We start from the raw sequence: 14,207 nt of genomic DNA on the forward strand, positions 1-14,207 counted from the left end.
TCCTGTCATGTCCTCATTAGGTTCCAAGTGAAAAACAAAGTGCAGTGTGGTTAGCGACCAATGCTGAGAGGGCTGCAAACAGAGAGCAGGGCTGAGGGTCCCCTGGTATCCACTGTGAGCTCGTGGTGTGCAGCTCCAATGAAGTGCAGGAACCAGGGCCCATCCCCATCTGCCTGCTGAGCCTCAAAGTTCCCCCATCCCTGTAAGTCCAAGGCCCTGCTGCGGCTCAAGGCTGCACAGAAGCCTTTGGCTGGAGGTCACAGAGCAACTGAGGCCTCCTGTGTTTCTTGGCCATGACAGAGAACTGGGCCTGTCCAGGAGCCAGCCTGGGCTGCCTGGGACCCACAGAGGCAGCTGCTGCCTGGCTGGGACCTCGTGGGCACTGGGTGGTGGGCAATGGTGGGTGGTGGGAGATGTGGGATATCAATGTAGGAAGAGGGTGATGTGAGCCGCTCTTGGGGAGCTAGGGGGTCTCACTCATGGAGGAAGATGAACAGGCAGGATTCAGAGAGCGTTGTGGGGCCAAGGAGTTCTGCCAAGGGCGAGAGGAGGGCAGCAATGCCACAGAAAATGGGCAGGCCACAGAGGCTGAAGGGAGAGCCACCTGGGTGTGGATATGTGGGCTGTGGCAGAGATCAGTGGCTGTGTGGGGACAGGTGTCTTGACCGCTCTCCTGTGGGCCTGGCTCTGAGCATGAGGGATGGAGTAGTGAGAAGAGCCAGTGGGTGGAGGCTGACTGTTGCCCCAAAAGCCCTGTCCATAACTGTGTCCTGAGTCTAAGAGGATGGTGGGGTCTCCAGCCCTTCTGTTGTGGTCCTGTCTGTCCTGGCCACCAGGTCCCCGGGGGTGGTGGGTGAGGGATAGGAAAACAGGGCTTTCCTGCACCTTTTCTGAAGACAGGCTTGGGCATTATTTCTGTCTAGTCTTTGACACCAAAACGGTCCCTGAGGCCAGGGTGCATTTTCGTGAAGGAGGTTGTTGGCTTGTGGCTCTGGAGGTTCCAGAGGTGGTACCATGTGAGGGAAGCCTGTAAGCAGGAGGGGTCACGTCCCCAGACAGGAGCCAGAGAGGTGTGGTGGGCTCACCTCTCTGTGACACCCTCCTCCAGAGCCAAGAATCCCCCCAGGTTCCCCCAGGTCTTCCTGGGCTCTGTCCATCCCTGGGGTTCCCAGGCCAGCTCTTGGTGGGCCCTCCATCTGCCAACCCACAGGGCACATGTGACCTTGGGGATACCCTCAAATCTCAGCAGACATGACAACAGAACCATACATAAGGTGGACGTGGTTGTATTTCTTAAAAGAAAAGACTTTAAAATCCAGTCCAGGGCATTGAGAGTCTCTGCACACTTGTGTTGAGATCTCAGAGAGGCGTCCTTAAGGCAGAAGTCTCTATTAGATGACAAAGTGTGAGATGGCAGAGGTACAATCAGCCAGTCTGTGTGTCTGATCCCACCAATATGATGGACTTCTGTAGTGTGGAAACCCTCTTTTCATGAACAACAAGAGATGCTGGTGGAACTGTCACACAGGAGGGGATGTCAGCACCTGACATTGAAAGGATGGGGGTTTCCAGGTGGCGGACATGAGGAGGGGACAGTTATGTTCATTCTCTGTGGGCCTGTCGGTCCGGGAAGCTGGGTCTTCCTTACACATGTGTTCGTCAGCTTCTCCTCATTGAGAGGGAATTCCCAGCAGCAACGAGAAGCAGAGACATGATGACATTGTGTTTCAAGTTGTAAGGGTCACTGGTCAGCCGTGAGCCCCAAATCCAGCTCAACTGCATTCAAAAATGAGGTAAACGAAGAATTTTCAGAAAGCAAGTTCAGAGAAAGTAAGTTCAGAGAGCTTACCGTCCACAAGATGGCCAAAGAGTCACCAATGTGTGCATTGTATAAGGAAGAAGATCCAACTTAGGCTAATGAGTGGATCCTACAGGCACCAGAATTTGAGGACAAGAAGGTGAGCCCTCATTTATTTATACCAATTGAATTCTCCTACTCTCTGTCCCCAGAGCCCAAGGCTGTGTTTGCCAAGGGGCAGCAGGCACAAAGCAAGGTGAAGGCCAAGGCGGGGGCCAGTGCCACTCTGAGCTGCGAGGTGGCCCAGGCCCAGACAGAGGTGACATGGTTCAAGGATGGGAAGAAGCTGAGCCAGAGCTCCCAGGTGCACGTGGAGGCCTCTGGCTGCAGGCGGCAGCTGGTGGTGCAGCAGGCAGGCAAGGAGGACGCTGGGGAGTACAGCTGCGAGGCCGGGGGCCAGAAGGTCTCCTTCCGCCTGGACGTCACAGGTGGGTGCTGCTGGGGCTGGGTGAACAGAGGGAGGGTGGTAAATCTAGGGCACCTGTGGCAGCCTAGGCTCTGTGAGGCCTATGTCCTTCCTGACCTTGGACCTAAGCATCTGTGGCCAGCTCTGGGTGGAGTTGGGCACTGGGGTTGTTTGTAGCTGGGGAGCATGTCCTACAGGGGCAGGGGCTCCCTCTACCTGCTCGTGCCTACTTGCTGGGCCCAGAGCTCCAGAAGCCCTTGCTTGGGCCCTTTGGAATCCTGCATGTCCATCTGTCCTTCCCCCATCTCCATCCTCTCCCCACTGTGACCTGTCCCTGAGCCTGAGAAGGGGCCACAAGGGGCTCAGAGCCTCTCTCCTGATAACCCACCTGGTGCTGTGCTCTCTCCCAATGACCTGCCTGGTGCTGGTTTTTTTTCTGATTGGCTCAGGATGATGGTTCTCTGATGATTGGTCCACACTGGCACCTGGCTGTCTGCAAATTGGTTCACACTGGCACTTGGCTTTCTGCTGATTGGTCCACAGTGGCACTTGGCTGTCTGCTGATTGGCTGGCACTGAGCTCTGTGCTAATTTGCCCCATCTGGTACTGAGCTATCTGCTGACTGGCACACACTGTTACTGAGATCTATGCTGATTGGCTGGCACTTGACTCTCTGCTGATTGGCTTGCACAGGCTCTGAGGTCTCTGCTGATGGGCCAGCACCGGCAGTCTGGTCTCCTGCATTCCTTTGGTAGCTGTGGCCAACAAAGATGTGGGTTTCTGGTTTGGTTCGGGCAAGGCGCACGCCGGGGAGTACAGCTGTGAGGCCGGGGGCTTATGTGTCCGCCTCCCCCTGCTTTTGTGCCTCCTGCATAGTGGTAGAGCTGGGAAGCCACTGATGGGCTGAGGTCCCAGGGAGGAGAAGGGTCATGGTCTATTCCCAATGGATGGGAGGATGGTGGCATCAGGAGGTAGGCCTGGCTGTGGTGGCCTTGTGGGCTGTGACAGTGCAGTTACCTGCAGGATCAGGGTGGGTCAGGAAGTGCTTAGGGCTCTGATGAGGACAGACTGCCCAGCTGTCCACCCACCAGCCTTGGAGTTTGCAGCTTGGGTCATGCGTAGGATAGAACTTAGGCATGGCCATGCAATGTTCTGCTCATGATGGACACTCTGCTCGGCCATCCCTGGGGTGGGCTCAGGCTGTGAGACAGGGCTGGGTCTGTTCTGGAGTCCCTGACCTGTGTGTCCTTTCCCTCTGTCCCCAGAGCCCAAGGCTGTATTTGCCAAGGGGCAACTGGCACACAGTGAGGTGAAGGCCCAGGCAGGGGCCAGCGCCACCCTGAGCTGCGAGGTGGCCCAGGCCCAGACAGAGGTGACGTGGTACAAGGATGGGAAGAAGCTGAGCCAGAGCTCCCAGGTGCATGTGGAGGCCTCTGACTGCAGGCGGCAGTTGGTGGTGCAGCAGGTGGGCAAGGCGGACGCTGGGGAGTACAGCTGCGAGGCAGGGGGCCAGAAGGTCTCCTTCCGCCTGGACGTCACAGGTGGGTTTCTTGAGGCTTTTCCTTGTGTTGCTTGGGATAAGTGCAGGAAGTTAGGGTGTGTGCTACTGCTGGCCCCTGTTCTCACAAGGCTTCCCTACCACTATGGCCTGCCACTGGAAATTCACCCTGAAGACCTGGAATTTGTAGACTGTTGTTTTGTCTTTTTATTGCTTACACTTTACAACAACTCTATGTGGAAGGATTATGATTATACCTATTTTAAGATAAGGCTCAGGTAAGCTCTATAACTGGCTAAGATTTGTCTAGTAAGGATTTGCACCATCATGGGTGTGTGTGTGCTTGAAGAACTCCAGCTTCCCTATTTATGTAGCAGGCCTGCTGTGATATAGAGTCCCCACCTTTTGCTTGTATGAAAACAAGATCTCTTTCAATGCTGAGGGATCTTTTCTCTGGGTATCAAATTATAGTTCAGCAGTTACTTTTTTTTTTTTTTGAAAGAGACACTTATCATATATATTTTTTTATTTTGAAGACTTTTAATTTTTTTTATTTTGTTCTAATTAGGTATACATGACAGTAGAATGCATTTTGACACATCTTACATAAATGGCGTAAAACTTCTCATTCTTTTGATTGTATGTAATCATGTATGAACAAAGGGTATTTATGTCTGATTGTTTCTACTGTCATTTCTACCTGTATACTGCCTGCTCTCCCTTCATTCCCTTCTGTCTAGTCCAAATTACCTCACCCCTCCCAACCTTATTGTGAACTAGCATCTGCATATCAGGGAAGACATTTGGCCTTTGGGTCTTTGTGATTGGCTAATTTTGCTTAGCATAAAATTTCATCCATTTACTGACAAATGACATCATTTCATTCTTCTTTAAGGTTGAGTAATATTCCATTTTGTATATATGCCATAGTTTTTTTTATCCATTTATATGTTGAAGGGCACCTAGGTTGATTCCATAGTTTAGCTACTGTGAATTGAGCTTAGTAGTTACTTTTTTCCTATTTAAAGAGGCCATTCCATTGTTTTGAGGTGTGGGTCTGTTATGAGGTGGCTCCACCCTCATGAATGGATGAACACTATCTCCTGGAGGAGGGCAAGTCATGGCTTCCATATTGTACTTTGAAATATTTTCACATCAGGTTTATTATGGTTCCTTTGAGAGTCAGGTATTTTTTTTCCTTCTATTACTTTTGACTTTTTCATTTCAATTTTGATTTTCTGCAGCATGACCTTGATGAAACTTATATGGTTTCCTTTGTATTTATCCCAGCTGGGGTTGCTGAGCATCTTGAATATGTGGGCTTATATCTTTGATCAGCTGTGGGTGTACTTGGCCTTTGCTGTCCTGTTCCGTGTGTGTCCCCTTTCAGGACTCCTGTTTGGCTCTGTTAGACATTTGCATGTTTTTTACATGTATATCTTCTCTTTGCCTCATAATCCATTCTTCTTTCTTTGCTTTAGCCTGGATATTTTCTTTTGACCTGTTTTTCAATTTACTAATATCATGTCCTGCTATATCTAATTGTTTGTCAGTCCCACCAAAAGTGAGTTTACTTTGAGTTATTGCATTTTATGCTTCATAATTTCCACTTCATCAATTTTTTATGGATTCTAAGGTTTGAGATTCTGTAGTGAAAGTCACCCTATAATTCCTGGGTCTTATACATGTTAAGCCCACATTCTGCCAGTGAACTCTATCTCCAGTAAGTTGCCAGATTTGATTCATTTTCTTATCTTTATTTTTTCAGTACTACTAAGCATGGTTATATGCCTGTCCAATAGGTGTAATAACTGAGATCACCTTTCCTCTAGCATGGCATTTTGTGTGTGGGGGGGTGGGGGTGGGGGAGGTTTGCTAATTATTATGCCAGTTTCTGGCATGTCAAATAATTTTTAATTAACTGGCATTATATGAGAAATGATGTTGAATATGGATGACTTTGTCTTGCTTCAGAGAGAGGATTCCTCTTTGCTCTTCTAGGAAGGTAGAGGATCACTGACCCATTTGGGCACATTCCAGAATCCTCTGACTCGAGGCTGAGTTGCAGTTTGATCAGGGTCTTTTAGCTCTGGTTTGTCCTGATCCTGGGCATAGTCCTGCATGGATTTCTCCAAAGATTAGGGTACTGTTATGGCCCTTTCCTAGGTTACCATCAGCTGTAACCATTGTTTCTTTAGGAAAGCAAGATGCTGAAATGTTCACACTAACTGTCAGAGGCTTTCTGCTTCTCTTCTGCTGTAGTTCAGATGTGTTGTATCTCGGATGTCTGTGTGTGGGCTTGGTACCTAGTGCACTGGTGTTTTGAGGTGGTGGGTCTGTTATGAGATGGCTCCACCCTCATGAACGGATGAACACTGTCTCGTGGAGGAGGTCAGGTCATGGCTTTCAGTTTTGTGACCAGATCATTACTTACCTGCAGGTGTTGGGCAAGATGTTTGGGATGCATTGGTTCTTGTGAGAAAGGGTTGTTTTAAGAATCCTGGTACCTCAATGACACCTCACATACTCTTGCTATTGGGATGCCATGAGGCCTCCTTAGAGCTACAGCAGTGCCACACCATAGCCTTGGACCTGCAGGTCTTAGCTACATAATCTTTTCTTTTCTAACATCTGGCCTCAGCCATATATTTTAGCAATACAAAACAAACCATGACAGCTCTGTAGCCTCCTGCCGCCATGCAGCTTCAAACTCCTCAGAGTCTGGATTGGAAATGACTCAAAAGTGGGCTTCATTCTCTACTGCTCTTTTCCTTGGGGGCTTGGCTCCTCAATCTCAGATTTATTCTATTTGTGTGAGAAGTCCCTGCATCTTTGGCTCCCTTCTTTCTTAGAGCTGCACTGCAGCTGGCCCTTTGCATGGGTTTTCACTGTTCTGTCATAGAAGCAAGGACAAACAGGGGCCCAGTGTGAGCACACCTCTGAGAATACCTCCCTCAGGACTTTGCCTCCTCATACCCAGACTCCTTGGACTGCTCTGAAGCACACTGCTAGGTGCACATGTCCACCTTCCTGCTCATGCCATGTTTGTTGCTGCAGGATGATCCTTGGCACTCACCAGGGCTGAGGGTCCCCAAATATCACTCTGACCATGGTGTTCCCTGGCTCTGCATCTGCACCACCAGTCTTCTCCTCCAATTTAGGGCACTCACTGATCTCACAGAGTGTGGGACCTCCTGCTCAGTCCCCTCCTCCAGCATGGCGTCCTGACCAATTTCACGGAGTGTGGGACCTCCTGCTTGGTCCCCTCCTCCAGCATCGCATCCTGACTGATCTCATGGAGAGTGTGTCCTCCTGCTCGGTCCTCTCCTCCAGCATGGCGTCCTGACTGATCTCACAGAGTGTGTCCTCCTGCTCAGTCCCCTCCTCCAGCATGGCGTCCTGACCAGTCTCACAGAGTGTGGGACCTCCTGCTCAGTCCCCTCCTCCTTGGCCTTTGGTTCTTCATGATTGGCTAATTTTGCTTAGCATATTTGTCTTTTTACTTGCATGGTGCCCTGACTTATCTCACAGAGTGTGTGTCCTCCTGCTCAGTCCCCTCCTCCAGCATGGCGCCCTGACTGATCTCACGGAGAGTGTGTCCTGGTGTCCATGGTTTATCTGCCTTTGTCTTCCCCTTCTGAAAGTGCTGTGGGAGCACAGCCTTCTGTCTGACTGGGGCAGCATCTGCTGAGGTTTGCAGTTTTCTGTGGCTGCTGAGTTCTCCACAAATGGTAGCCGTGGAGACCAGTGAGTCAGTGAACACCACATCCACCGGGTGGACTCTCTTCAGCATATTTACATGCCGAAATGGACAGGGATGGAAACTAGTGCTGTGAGGGGGCATATGATTCAGTTGGAGTGGGACGTACACAGTTCAAGACCCTCGAGGTTGTGGGAGGTTGGAGATGGGAGCTGCCCGCACTGCTGAGAGTGCCACTTGGTGCCCTGTTTGAGAGGTCTCCTAAGGCCATGCACATCCTGTGCTGCCATGGACGTCCACAGCAGCCTTCCTCATTGTATCCCCGTCCTGGAAAAAGCCCCAACAAGCCCCAAGAGTAAGGGAATCCCTCAAGGCGCTGTGCAGCACAACTCTGTCCCAGCACAGAGACCATTGCCTGTGCGGCCACGTGGCGGTTCTCACAGACACTGTGCTGGAGGAAGGAGACCAACCCTAGCATGCTCAGCTGTGGGCCTGCTCTGAGAAAGGCTGTCAGTGGGGTGCCGTGAGGTCCCACGGGACCACCATGTGTGCTGCTGCTACACGTGCACAACTGACTTGGTCCTTGTACAACCAGAGGCCAGGCCCTGGCAGCATGTTACAGGGGTCAGAGCAGCGGCTGCCCCCGTTCTTCTGTGTGGGTAGCCCCTGGGTAGTTAGTTGGTGTGTTCTGGTTGGGTGGAAATGGGAACACCTGAGGTTGTGCAGCCAACACCTTGATGTGGGCTCACACTGAAGTGAAAGGCACAATTGGTTTGTAGAGGACAAAGGTGTGTCAGCCTGGAGTGTGATAATGAACAGCCAGGACCTGCCAATGCAGCTACTGTCCCGAGGCAGACAGTGAACCAGGGACCAGGAGTTGATGGTCCAGCCTCTTCCCTCCAGCTTCAGACCGCGCTTGGCTCAGGACATGGCCAACACGAGAAGTTGACCTCTGAGACAGGAAATGCTCTGTGAACACAAGCCTGATGGGAGTGGACACATGATGTCTCTTCGTTGAGGACCCAGTTCACGGAGCTTGAAGCTTTAGTCCTGTCAGATGGGTTGATAACAGTACTGTGTCCCTGATCTGTGCGTCCCTCCCCTCTATCCCCAGAGCCCAAGGCTGTGTTTGCCAAGGGACAGCCGGCACGCAGTGAGGTGAAGGCCCAGGCGGGGGCGAGTGCCACTCTGAGCTGTGAGGTGGCCCAGGCCCAGACAGAGGTGACATGGTACAAGGATGGGAAGAAGCTGAGCCAGAGCTCCCAGGTGCGCGTGGAGGCCTCTGGCTGCAGGCGGCAGCTGGTGGTGCAGCAGGCGGGCAAGGCGGATGCTGCGGAGTACAGCTGCGAGGCAGGGGGCCAGAAGGTCTCCTTCCGCCTGGACATCACAGGTGGGTGCTGCTGGGGTTGGGTGAATGGAGGGAGGGTGGTAACTCTAGGGCACCTGTGGCAGCCTAGGCTCTGTGAGGCCTGTGTCTTTCCTGACCTTGGGCCTCAGCATCTGTGGCCAGCTCTGGGTGGAGTTGGGCACTGGGGTTGTTTGTGGCTGGGGAGCATGTCCTGCAGGGGCAGGGGCTCCCTCTACCTGCCTGTGCCTACTTGCTGGGCCCAGAGCTCCAGAAGCCCTTGCTTGGGCCCTTTGGAATCCTGCATGTCCATCTCTCCTTCCCCCATCTCCTCCCTCTCCCCACTGTGACCTGTCCTTGAGCCTGGGAAGGGACCACATGGGGCTTACAGCCTCTCTCTTGATGGCTTACTTGGTGCTGGGCTCTCCCCCCTGCCTGGTGCAGGGGTCTCTCTTGATTGGTCCACACTGGCACTGAGCTCTCTGCTGACTAGCCCATAGGGGTGCTGAGCTCTATGCTGATTGGCTTGCATAGGCTCTGAGGTCTCTGCCGATTGGCCAGCACTGGCATTCTGGTCTCCTGCATTCCTTTGGTAGCTGGGGCCAACAAAGATGTGGGTTTCTGGTTTGGTGCTCAGGTGGACTTCCCTGCTGTGTCCGCCTCTACCAGCTTGTGTTCCCTGCATGGTGGGAGAGCTGGGAAGCCACTGATGGGCTGGGGTCCCAGGGAGGAGAAGGGTCATGGTCTATTCCCAATGGCTGGGAGGGTGTTGGCATCAGGAGGTAGGCCTGGCTGTGGTGGCCTTGTGGGCTGTGACAGTGCAGTTACCTGCAGGATCAGGGTAGATCAGGAAGTGCTTAGGGCTCTAATGAGGACAGGCTGCCCAGCTGTCCACCCATCAGCCTTGGAGTTTGCAGCTTGGGTCATGTGTAGGATAGAACTTAGGTATGACCATGCAATGTTCTGCTCATGATGGACACTCTGCTTGGCCATCCCTGGGGTGGGCTCAGGCTGTGAGACAGGGCTGAGTCTGTTCTGGAGTCCCGACCTGTGTGTCCTTTCCCTCTGTCCCCAGAGCCCAAGGCTGTGTTTGCCAAGGGGCAGCCGACACACAGTGAGGTGAAGGCCCAGGCGGGGGCCAGCGCTACCCTGAGCTGTGAGGTGGCCCAGTCCCAGACAGAGGTGACGTGGTACAAGGATGGGAAGAAGCTAAGCCAGAACTCCCAGGTGCGCGTGGAGTCCTCTGGCTGCAGGCGGCAGCTGGTGTTGCAGCAGGCGGGCAAGGCGGACGCTGGGGATTACAGCTGCGAGGCTGGGGGCCAGAGGGTCTCCTTCCATCTGGATGTCACAGGTGAGTCCTCTGAGTTCCAAGTTAACCTGCACGAAGGTGACAATGAGTAGGGCGTTTGACCTTGGCAGATCTTTTGCCTGTGTTTGTGGCTTTCTTTTGTCTAGTTTCCCAATGTCGCCTGTCCCCAGTGCTTGCTGGGAGCCCTAGTGGGCCAGGTGGGAGAGGGCCCAGGGCTGTGCACATGGTGTCTCATGGAGTGACCCTTGGCCATGCCTCCTAGCACCCAGCATCTTCCTGGTGCTCCTTGGTGTCTGGGACTCTGGCTCTGTCTGTGCTTGGGTTCCTGAGTTCCAAGATGTCTGTCACCTGAGTGTGTGAGCTCTTCCTCTCAGGACGAGTGTCACCTGGCTCTGGTCAGAGGGAGACTTGTATATTGCGGAACTTTAATGAGGTGGAAGTTTGGCTGTAGGTCATGCTCTAAGGTGCTACAAGAGTGAGCTGTTCATGGTCGATTTCTTGGTTTGGACCCTTCCTCCCATGGGCCTGGAGCTGTTTTATCTTGTTTCCTATGTGCAGTGACATCAAGGGACCTCATTGTTGCTTGTTTCCAGAGGGACCAGGTATTGGCACTGAGGCTGATGGTGCTTATGCCAGGTGCTGTCTACAGTTTTCATTGCCATACTAGGTCAGAGCTGCCCTGCAGAAATGTAGGAACAAGAAGGAGCGAGCAGCTTCTGCCACAGTAGCAGGCTCTGCAGTGCGTTAGCGGCCGAGCAGCTGCCCACCTTCTGTGGTTGGAGTGTGCGGGCCTTGGTGGAGAAGCCTGAGAAGCTCAGTGATCTTCCTCTCTCTAGGGTCCCAGGGTGGGTGGGCTGCAGGGCCAGCTAACCTGTAGGTAGCGCCAGCTCTGGTTCCTGTGGCTTCCAGGAGTGTGCTCTCTGATGACAGATTGACAGGCTTGGTCATTTGGCTTATTCTTAGTAAACAGTGAAAATAGACATAGAAAGTACAGAAATCTGAAGTCCTCCTATGGCTTCTAGATAAATGGAATTAGTGACCAGATCTAAGCCTGATAATTTTCTGGTAAAATATATGAGATACTAATGGAAACAATTATTCCACACGTGTGGAAATTGCCGTCACGAGTGGAGCAAGGAGACGCCTCTGTGAGTCATTTTAAGCTGAGCACGGGGCAGCAGGGCCAGAACCTGACAAGGAAAGTGAGGGTCAGTGCACAGACCAGCCACCAGACTCTGGAGGATAGACGTGGAGCACTGGCCAGCCCCTCAGCAGCAGGCAGGAGGGCAGCCTGGAAGCACCAGCTCCAGCACAGCTTTCCCAGCTAAGGTGCTGGACCAAGTCGAACATTATAAATCTAGAGATCAGTGGACGCACTTAGCCTGGTTGAGTGGAGCTTTCTTCAGCTGAAGATGGGTGCAGAACACCAGGGCACCTGTCGGGGGCGCCTGGAAGGCCACCATCACTTTCACCACCTTTGTCCAGCACCTTTGTCCAGGAGCAGGGGGAAAGAAAAGTGGACAGCATAGGTGTAAGAGTGTAGAAATGAGTTCACGGGTGATGATCATCAGTTGAGGAGCCAACAGAACTGCGGGGTTGGAGGTGCCGCTGGGCACGGTCATCATATAGATGCAACGGGCAGAAAACACGTCTTTACCTACATGCACAGGTGACAGCAGAAGTGAAACTTCAGATAATTCACAACGCATCAAACCGGTCACATTCCTAGTTCTACCTCTAATAAGGATCTTAAGGTTTGGGGGCATAATTAATTTTTTTATGACAGTCAACAGGGCTAAATAAATGAATAGAAATTAATTTAAAAAATCAAAGACATTTACTAATAATCAAAATCTAAACAAGGGTCATGTGGGGGCAGGGCCAGTGGGAGACAAAGGACAAGTGCAGCAACCACACACTGGAGGGGACAGAAAGGCACTGAGAGGCTATGAGGTGGACAGGACATTTCCATACAGGCCAGGGGTCAAGACAGAGCCACTGCTTGGCACTCAGAACCAGGCCTGCCATTGCCAGCCCTCTCCTGTTTCTTTCTGCCTTGCGTTTGTGTGAGAGGTAGAGAAAGATGATGTTTTCATAGTGACTGGACCATTTGAATGCGTGGAAAGATGAAATGACACTGGGTATGGTCCATATGTTCCAGGGGGTCAGGGCTTCATGAGCTGAAGCCACAGACACCTTGTGTGTCGCACAGTTGATGGAGACTTCGGGGGCAGGTGCCTACCCAACTTCATCCCTAACCCTGGGGCAAGAGAAAGTTATTTGAATGAAACATAACTGAATCCATGGCTCCTAGGAAGACACCTGCGAGACAGAACAGGGCACGGAGGCCTTGAGAAATCACAAAAGAAATAAGAGCCAACTCTCTACCACCCCCACACATGAGCACCTCCAATGAAGACAGAAGGGCCGCACGATAAGTGGGCAGAAGACTTGAGCAGACACCTAAAGCACCAGCAACTGTCACAGATGCTTGGCTTTGTGCAGCCTCAGTGGGCACAGGAGCCACAGTGGCCTAGGCTCCCTGAGGAGCAGCCCACAGTTCAGAGCAGGCAGCAGTTGGGCCCTCCCAGGACCTGCCAAGAGACACACACCCAGCATGGTCCTGGGGAGACTCTTCCTGGTCACTGAGGGGCAGGTGCAGCATCAGGCCCTGAAGTTCCTCCCTGGAGGAGCCTGTGCAGGGAGCTGTCACAGTGTTCCCACCTGGAACAGCCCCATGCAGCAGGGGCAGGCTGTGTCACACACTGTGGTCCCTTGTGCTAAGGGTGCTGGGCTTCTCCAGGGCACGAGCTAGTGTGGCCTGCAGAAGGGTCTGTCCTCAACTCTCCAGCCAGATGTCCTTCCCCAGGTGGCTTCCTGCCATAGACAGAGTCCCTGACCTGTGTGTCCCTCCCCTCTGTCCCCAGAGCCCAAGGTGGTGTTTGCTAAAGAGCAGCTGGCACACAGTGAGGTGAAGGCTGAGATGGGGGCCAGTGCCACTCTGAGCTGCGAGGTGGCCCAGGCCCAGACAGAGGTGACATGGTACAAGGATGGGAAAAAGCTGAGCCAGAGCTCCCAGGTACGCGTGGAGGCCTCTGGCTGCAGGCGGCAGCTGGTGGTGCAGCAGGCGGGCAAGGTGGACGCTGGGGAGTACAGCTGCGAGGCCGGGGGCCAGAGGGTCTCCTTCCGCCTGGACGTCACAGGTGGGTGCTGCTGGGGTTGGGTGAATGGAGGGAGGGTGGTAACTTTAGGGCACCTGTGGCAGCCTAGGCTCTGTGAGGCCTATGTCCTTCCTGACCTTGGACCTCAGCATCTGTGGCCAAGCTCTGGGTGGAGTTGGGCACTAGGGATTGCTTGATACTGGAGACCATGTCCTGTAGGGGCAGGGGCTCCCTCTACCTGCCCGAGTCTACTTGCTGGGCCCAGAGCTCCAGAAGCCCTTGCTTGGGTCCTTTGGAATCCTGCATATCCATCTGTCCTTCCCCCATCTCCTCCTCCTCCCCACTGTGACCTGTCCCTGAGCCTGGGAAGGGGCCACATGGGGCTCAGAGCCTCTTTCCTGATAGCCCACCTGGTGCTGGACTCTCTCCCAGTGACTTGCCTAGTGTTGGGTTTTTTCTGATTGGTTCAGGATGACAGTTCTCTGATGATTGGTCCACACTGGCACCTTGCTGTCTGTAGATTGGTCCACAGTGGCACTTGGCTGTCTGCTGATTGGCTGGCACTGAGCTCTCTGCTGACTAGCCCATAGGGGTGCTGAGCTCTATGCTGATTGGCTTGCATAGGCTCTGAGGTCTCTGCCGATTGGCCAGCACTGGCATTCTGGTCTCCTGCATTCCTTTGGTAGCTGGGGCCAACAAAGATGTGGGTTTCTGGTTTGGTGCTCAGGTGGACTTCCCTGCTGTGTCCGCCTCTACCAGCTTGTGTTCCCTGCATGGTGGGAGAGCTGGGAAGCCACTGATGGGCTGGGGTCCCAGGGAGGAGAAGGGTCATGGTCTATTCCCAATGGCTGGGAGGGTGTTGGCATCAGGAGGTAGGCCTGGCTGTGGTGGCCTTGTGGGCTGTGACAGTGCAGTTACCTGCAGGATCAG

General features: G+C 53.1%; 1 protein-coding gene across 39 annotated transcripts in view; it reads left to right on the forward strand.

The window, feature by feature from the left end:
* Obscn (obscurin, cytoskeletal calmodulin and titin-interacting RhoGEF) overlaps positions 1-14,207 on the forward strand; it is a 138,633-nt gene that overhangs the window by 22,116 nt on the left and 102,310 nt on the right. For 25 of the 39 annotated variants that reach the window (XR_007346945.1, XM_048801358.1, XM_048801391.1 and 22 more), the window contains 5 exons: positions 2,011-2,286; positions 3,530-3,805; positions 8,577-8,852; positions 9,883-10,158; positions 13,044-13,319. The exons of 1 other annotated variant lie outside the window; for it this stretch is intronic. Coding sequence is in view for 37 of the 38 variants with exons in the window: in XM_048801358.1 (XP_048657315.1) it covers positions 2,011-2,286; positions 3,530-3,805; positions 8,577-8,852; positions 9,883-10,158; positions 13,044-13,319 (1,380 nt within the window). In the remaining variant the exon portion in view is untranslated. The remainder of the gene's footprint in view (positions 1-2,010; positions 2,287-3,529; positions 3,806-8,576; positions 8,853-9,882; positions 10,159-13,043; positions 13,320-14,207) is intronic. 13 more of the 39 variants (XM_048801369.1, XM_048801376.1, XM_048801395.1 and 10 more) reach the window with 9 other exon arrangements.

Source organism: Marmota marmota, unplaced genomic scaffold (genome assembly GCF_001458135.2).
Source record: "Marmota marmota marmota unplaced genomic scaffold, marMar, whole genome shotgun sequence".
NCBI lineage: Eukaryota > Metazoa > Chordata > Mammalia > Rodentia > Sciuridae > Marmota > Marmota marmota.